Source organism: Diaphorina citri, unplaced genomic scaffold, assembly GCF_000475195.1.
Source record: "Diaphorina citri unplaced genomic scaffold, Diaci psyllid genome assembly version 1.1 scaffold5601, whole genome shotgun sequence".
Taxonomy (NCBI): Eukaryota; Metazoa; Arthropoda; class Insecta; order Hemiptera; family Psyllidae; genus Diaphorina; species Diaphorina citri.
The window spans coordinates 1-6,817 of NW_007382977.1; the positions used below are offsets into that span (position 1 = coordinate 1).

Below are 6,817 nucleotides of genomic sequence, written 5' to 3' on the forward strand. Positions count from 1 at the left end.
GAGTAAAATAATTTCTATTGCTAGGGAATCACAGATGCTCAGACAACGGACGTCAAACAGTCTCCTAGAAGGGTAGGACCCGTCTCTGAGAGGGCTAGAACCCGTCCACTAAAGAGGTAAAACTCGCCTCCAAGAAGGCTATTACCCGGTTCACGACGCACGGTTAGCCGGTCTCACGATGGGTACTTTGGCATGACCATTAGCTCCACCATTCAGTGACACTTCCTCGTCAGTTCGACCACTGGGTCTAGCATCTGTAAAAGAAAGTGAAATTGTTATTAGAATTTCCATTTCGGCTATTTTCAACCACATACTCGTAATATTTCAGTAAACAATAGACCTCACTCAGGAAAATAGCCCTAGAAGGAACAATCATGTGGTCTGTAACTGGTCTGCAGCTTTGTGTGCTGCTTCAAACTATATCTGTAGATATACTTGTCGCATCACAGGATTTTTTTTCTACATATGATGATTTTTCACGCCGAATCGAATGGTGAAATTTTTAGAACTGTCCGACTTACAGTTGAGAAGTTGCGGGTTCGATACTCCCCTGTGTCAACAAATTTCCCTTTTATTACATTTTTCTTTTATTTTCTATTACTTTTCAAATACCTACGTATTCTGCAAATGTAATAGAAAGTCGTGTGATGTTCACACCAGATTTTTTTTTTTGGTGCATATGTTTCTTATTTATTTGTAATCAACAAATTACCTACAAAGAACAAATTCTAATGTGAACAATTTAAAGTATTTTTACTTTCTATTACTACAGTATAGCGGAGCTATACTAGTAATGAAAGTATTGCAATCGGTCCAAATTTTCAAAATCGGGATCTACATATGGTGGGACTCGAACTCAGACTAAAACACTCACTTGATCCCATAAAGTACTGCTCGATCTCTGTCAACGTCTTGCCCTGGGTTTCCGGCAGGAATATTATCACAAATATGCTGCCCGTACCTCTGCTTATTTTTTACTCCTCCAATATTTCCTTCTCTTTTCCATGTTTCATATTTTCCCCTCTGCCGGGTTGTGAAGCTTTCCTTTTATTTCCCTGTGTTTCAATGTTTTGATACTTTTGATAGGGATTTGAAAATTATTTTCATACTCTGGTAGGTTTTGATTGAGTTTTAGACGCGTGGGTGTGGAATATAGCGGTTTACTGGAATTATTGCCTGAAAAGTATAGGTATATTGGAATGTACGCCATCACTGGCTGTGATTTAATTAGATTTTAGAAGTAGGTATGTTTTTAGTTAGCACTGAGTCGAAAAAAAAGATATTGGGACAATATATTTGGGAAAATTTTACATCGTCAAATTCATTGAGCCATTCTGTAAAAATGCCTACTCTGCACGCATGTGTACATACCTCTTTTATGTCACGAATGTAGACTTATTTTTCCGGACACCCTGTATGTAGGACATGAATGACAAGTGTGTGTGCATTATGTATTTATTCAGTTGATTCAGTATGAGAGAATGCATAATTAGAACAACATAAGGGACCTATCTTGGAATATAAAACCCAATTAAAACACTGCCTAAATACATACCTAATTATCATAGAATTCATACACACATATTCACGTGTAAAATTCGGATTGGAACTTTTTCAATGTCAAAATTTAGAGGCAATTCGAAAACGAGAAACGGTAGACAACAACATTATAAGCTTTCAGATGGTACCAAAAACGTTTGAAAATATTTCTGACACATTCAGAAAAGGCTGTGATTAAAAGAATCAAAATGCAAACTGTCCCGATTTTTTGTCCCGGCCAATCGACGACGTCCTCTTACACGCTGCCATCTTTTCTCTTTGTTTCAGTGTGAACGTGGCTTTCACCAGTTTACGAAATCTGCTGCCCTCGATAACACCAGAAAGGAAACTGAGCAAGATAGAAATCCTCAGGATGGCCAGAAATTACATCTCTCATCTTACTACCATATTGAGCCGATTATCAGGTGAGACATCAGTTACCTATTAGGCACGCGTTTCATAAGAAACTTCGCAATGTTCCATTTAGCATTTTGAAAAAGTTTTGAGGAAAGATCATCGATGATTGTCACAAATGTCGTTAAATCTGGCGAACAAAAATGGACCCATCTTCAAGTGAAAAGTACCACGCAGCGCGGCGCTTCGAACTCTTGAAGGTCGCTCGCCTCCCGGCAAGCTTGATAGACATTATTTAACAAAATCCAAACCTACGCCGCCACATCTGAGGTAAACATTACGAAAGCCAAAGAACAGACCACACTCTTTTCATTTGTCTCAGATATTTTCTATGTGATTCTTCTTCATTGTTTTCATTGTTCCGTTATTCCATTAGCCTTCCGGAGAATGAACAATTTGTGTTTTTCTTTACTTCAAAGCGAAGATTTGGATTCCGGCCAAGGAAATAATTCATCACCACCATACGTACGACGTTAAGTCAATAGTTTGAGGTGATTTATGTTGCGAGGTCCCCCTTATTATGTTAAGAAATATGAAATCCACCGAGCCGTTCAAACGGGGAATGAAATGTTTTCTCAAAATATTTTGTCAACACCTCCTCTCTCATATTTTAAGAATGCTTTGATTACCTCCTCGGAGTTTTGTTATAAATTCATTAGTGGTGACGCTAATTGATCTCTACGGCTTGGAGCATTGACAACATCAATGGAATGCCTGTTCCAAATTCCTTTAATAGATACAATGGACTGGTTAAGCGATGACGAGGAGACAAAATACTTGTCTATTTATTATCGATTTATCATCATTTTGATATCCCTCATTATAAATTCATTAGTGGTGACGCTAATTGATCTCTACGGCTTGGAGCATTGACAACATCAATGGAATGGCTGTTCCAAATTCCTTAAATAGATACAATGGACTGGTTAAGCGATGACGAGGAGACAAAATACTTGTCTATTTATTATCGATTTATCATCATTTTGATATCCCTCTGCTTTCAGAAAAACTCGACTATGAGTCTGGACTGAGATTTCATTCAGATTGCGATCATTCCGCTTGTACGCAGTGCGACCTTTGTACATCATCTATCAGTCAGGATTCCATCCATGTAAGTTGACCCCACTGACCCAACCACATAAATTCCAGTCAGCTGTTGAAACAAGAAGAACACATTGAGAATAATCAACGGCTTGTACGCCTCTGGTCTGCGCAGATTCGACCACATGTTGCCCTGCGCATGCGCTACTGCTTTTCTCTTATTGGCCAGCATTGCGCTCAGTTCTTTCTGAATCACTTGGGTGCGCGAAGTACCGCGTAGAGTTTTGAGGGATTTGGTGGCCCGACTTTCATATCCATTAGTGACTAGCCAGACAGGAGACTCTGGTACGAAGATGAGGGTAATGAAAGCCACTACTAGGGAGACACCGCCGCCAATTGCCGCCACTATCTGCCAGTTATCCTGCGAATCGGAGAGGGACAGTTTAGAAAAACCAACATATGTACGTAAGTGTGTGTTGACAGAGAGGTTTAATGTTACTCTATAAATATTAAGGTTTTTATTGACATGGGTTTTGCCCTTCATTCGGCGACAAGCTACCGACCTCCTAACAATAACCTCAGCCTCACACAATCTGAAAACGGAGCTGGGAAAAGCTAGCAGCACGCAATTGCCCAAATGGTCACCCATCCGGATACTAACAATGCGCAACGTTGAGAAGAGAGGGAAATCGGTTAGGTAAATAAACGAGGTTAAAATGCATCGGTTGTTAATCAAACACACGACCTCAACTTAGGCGAGAATCCCTATACTGCTAGCGATAGCCTCTACTTACCTTGAACACCAGACCCAGTACATTGACCACCAAGATCCCCAGGGATATAAACACGGTGGACCCTGACATCAAATATCCCCGCAACGTACTCAATGTACACTCAGCAGCATACACAGAACCCGGGGTACTAGCTAGTCCCGTTGCCAGCCCTGTGAGTATTCTGCCTATGTAGATACGGGTCAGGGTTGGCTCGAATGCCATCAGGAACCATCCGATGGAACAAGGCACGGATACAAGAATGAGGGTGAACTTACGCCCGTATCGCTCTAGGATTGGACCAGAGAGAAGACAACCGATCGGAGTTACCAGATTGGATAGACTGGCTGAAATGGAAAAAAAACAAGCAAAAATCAAGTCATGGGGAAGAAATTATTACATTGAGTGCCAAAATTACAAAATGAAATTTGTAATTGTTATTGCGAGAGGATTACTATAATCTAATATCATACTCTTCCGGGACAAAGATCTCCAGTTAAATGGCTGAGTTAGGATATTTTTTCTTTGATTTTAACAAACTGGATCCACGTCATGGATTTCAGCCTTACCTATCCATGTTTCCTGATCTGTGGAGAGATACAGTTGAGTTCTCATGTATGTCAAAGCGAACGCTGAATAGCCCATATTCATTCCAGGAGACAAGACAGAGGCACATCCTAGCAGACTGTACAATATCTAAAATGAAGAGTACATTGGTAGATAGTTTATCAAAGACATTCTAAGATAAGTAATTGTATCTGACATGCACGATGTACTTGAAATGTAGTAGGGTAGTAACCTTCGAAGAGACTATAGCCTAAACTTCTGGTGAACAATATAAATACATTGGGTCGTACTGAGTTATGTGATGTCAGTGGATATGGATCAGTACGTCACTTTACAATATACTGTAATGACATACAAATACCTACACGGTGCGGTGTTGAAGAATAATAGATCAGTTTGTGCGTCTACAACTCTACACATGACGAATCCAAAAGTCCAAATATATTAAGATCAAAACCAAACCAGACCTCATCACGTGTAGCGAATGCTGTAGTGGACGCAGTCCGTTTTGAGGCTCTACTGGGTTTACGGCGAAAAATCGAACGAATAAAAAAAATACTAACAACGACGATCTTTACACCAAAATACTGTCGAACCAAAGACCATCCAATGTCAAGATACTTTGGAAACAATATTCCATCCATCTTTAGACCATGAAAATACTGAAGATCCACTGCTCCATCGATCTCAACTGCTCTTGTAGTGAATTTTGCCATCCATCCATGAACTTTAGGCCGAAATACTGTAGGTAGAACCAAAGACCATATCCGAGGCACTTTGTTGTTGAGTGACAGCACCTTTAGAAAATTTTAGTCTTGTATTGAAGTAAAGCTAGATACAATTAGTACTAGACAAAATGATAATATAAAAGCTTAGGTAATTTATTCACATCGATTTTACAACTAAATTACTAATCCCATTAAAGATAGCTACAGATAAGTGCAATTATATCAAATAGTACCTAAAATGTGACAGCTGAATATTAGGTAAGACACAAATAAATTTGCTTTTGTACATAGTTACATATAAGTAGTGTTTTGTACTTTTTATTTTGTCAAATACTTCACCTATGTAATTCCATACTTACTAATTAGAACGCAAGTAGGTACCTACTAAAGATAGGTAAGAAATACATCAACTCTTTTCTTACTTATCTTTAGTAGGTACTTGCGTTCTAATTACTAATTAGTAGGTAAGTATGGAATTACATAATATGTAATTCCATACATATTATGTAGGTCCCAATGTATCACTTACGTATATGGAATGTAGGTACTGCCTAAACGTATATGTAAATACGTACCTAGGATAAAGTTAATTTTAATTAGATTCTATTCTTAACCTAAACATCAAAAGCTAACCATAATAATGTACGCAAATAAGTCTCAACTGACTCTCTCAAACTAGAAGAGAAACCATCTACTAAACTAAAGAAGAGACCATTATCTCAGCACATCACTTACAAACAAAGTATACTTGCAGTCTCATAGAGTAAAATAATTTCTATTGCTAGGGAATCACAGATGCTCAGACAACGGACGTCAAACAGTCTCCTAGAAGGGTAGGACCCGTCTCTGAGAGGGCTAGAACCCGTCCACTAAAGAGGTAAAACTCATCTCCAAGAGCGCTAGGATCATCCGTCCTGACACAAACCACGCAAAACAGTGCTTACCTTCGGTTATCCTGTGTACCGGTTCCGTGTATTCAATGTTTGTACATATACTATCACCGATAGCTTAATAGATTTTACCTATTTTTATTTACAGTGGCAGGATCCTAAGAAATGTGCTCTTCCTCCAACCACTTTCTGAAGATAAAGAAGCTTACCTGGCTGCACTCTGATCTGATTCTGGTATCTATCAAACGCCAACAGAAGTAGACACGGGGTCATCCCAACTCCAGACACTATAGCTGTGAATCTCCTACCCAAGGTCTTAGAACAACAGGTGCCCAAAAATATGACACCCAATCTAAGTGCACCCAAGAGAACAGCTATGAATCCAATGTCCTTGGTAACTCCTGAGTCTTTGACAAAGTCCAACTGGAAAACGGAAAAAAGATACTTTTGTCACGAAAATGCAAATATATATGTCATCACTATAATTATGTGCCTATATTAGCAATCTCTGTGGCCAACATATTTGTTGCTTTCTTCTGTGAGGAGAATCATAACTCAAGAGCTTACCGTATAAGAAACTGCCACATAAATTCCAGTCAGCTGTTGAAACAAGAAGAACACATTGAGAATAATCAACGGCTTGTATGCCTCTGGTCTGCGCAGATTCGACCACATGTTGCCCTGCGCATGCGCTACTGCTTTTCTCTTATTGGCCAGCATTGCGCTCAGTTCTTTCACAAAATTAATACACTTTCAGCACTTACATATGTAGGTACTTTTCAGTCTGATAAAGATAACGGTACATGGACTTTTACTACCCGATAGAATAATGGGGGGCTTTTATTGCCAGACTAAAACCTTGAAAACA

The 6,817-nt window shown here is 39.2% G+C and overlaps 1 protein-coding gene across 1 annotated transcript; it reads right to left on the minus strand.

The window, feature by feature from the left end:
* Nucleotides 1–35: 35 nt before the first annotated feature.
* Nucleotides 36–6,679, minus strand: LOC103521623 (facilitated trehalose transporter Tret1-like). Its single transcript, XM_026832219.1, has 8 exons — nt 6,517–6,679; nt 6,133–6,372; nt 4,334–4,460; nt 3,789–4,111; nt 3,084–3,415; nt 1,800–1,888; nt 875–961; nt 36–254 (listed from the first exon to the last, which is right to left on the minus strand). Exons 1-8 carry the CDS (start codon nt 6,667–6,669, stop codon nt 151–153), a joined length of 1,455 nt encoding a protein of 484 aa, XP_026688020.1. The 5' UTR covers nt 6,670–6,679; the 3' UTR covers nt 36–150.
* Nucleotides 6,680–6,817: the final 138 nt, after the last annotated feature.

Coding starts and splice junctions, on each gene's coding strand:
- LOC103521623 (XM_026832219.1), bottom strand. CDS start 6,669: ATGCTGGCCAATAAGAGAAAAGCAGTAGCGCATGCGCAGGGCAACATG. Junction 4,112..4,333: donor AGATCAGGAAACATGGATAG/GTAAGGCTGAAA, acceptor TTTCCATTTCAG/CCAGTCTATCCAATCTGGTA. Junction 962..1,799: donor AAGAGAAAAGATGGCAGCGT/GTAAGAGGACGT, acceptor AAATAAGCAGAG/GTACGGGCAGCATATTTGTG.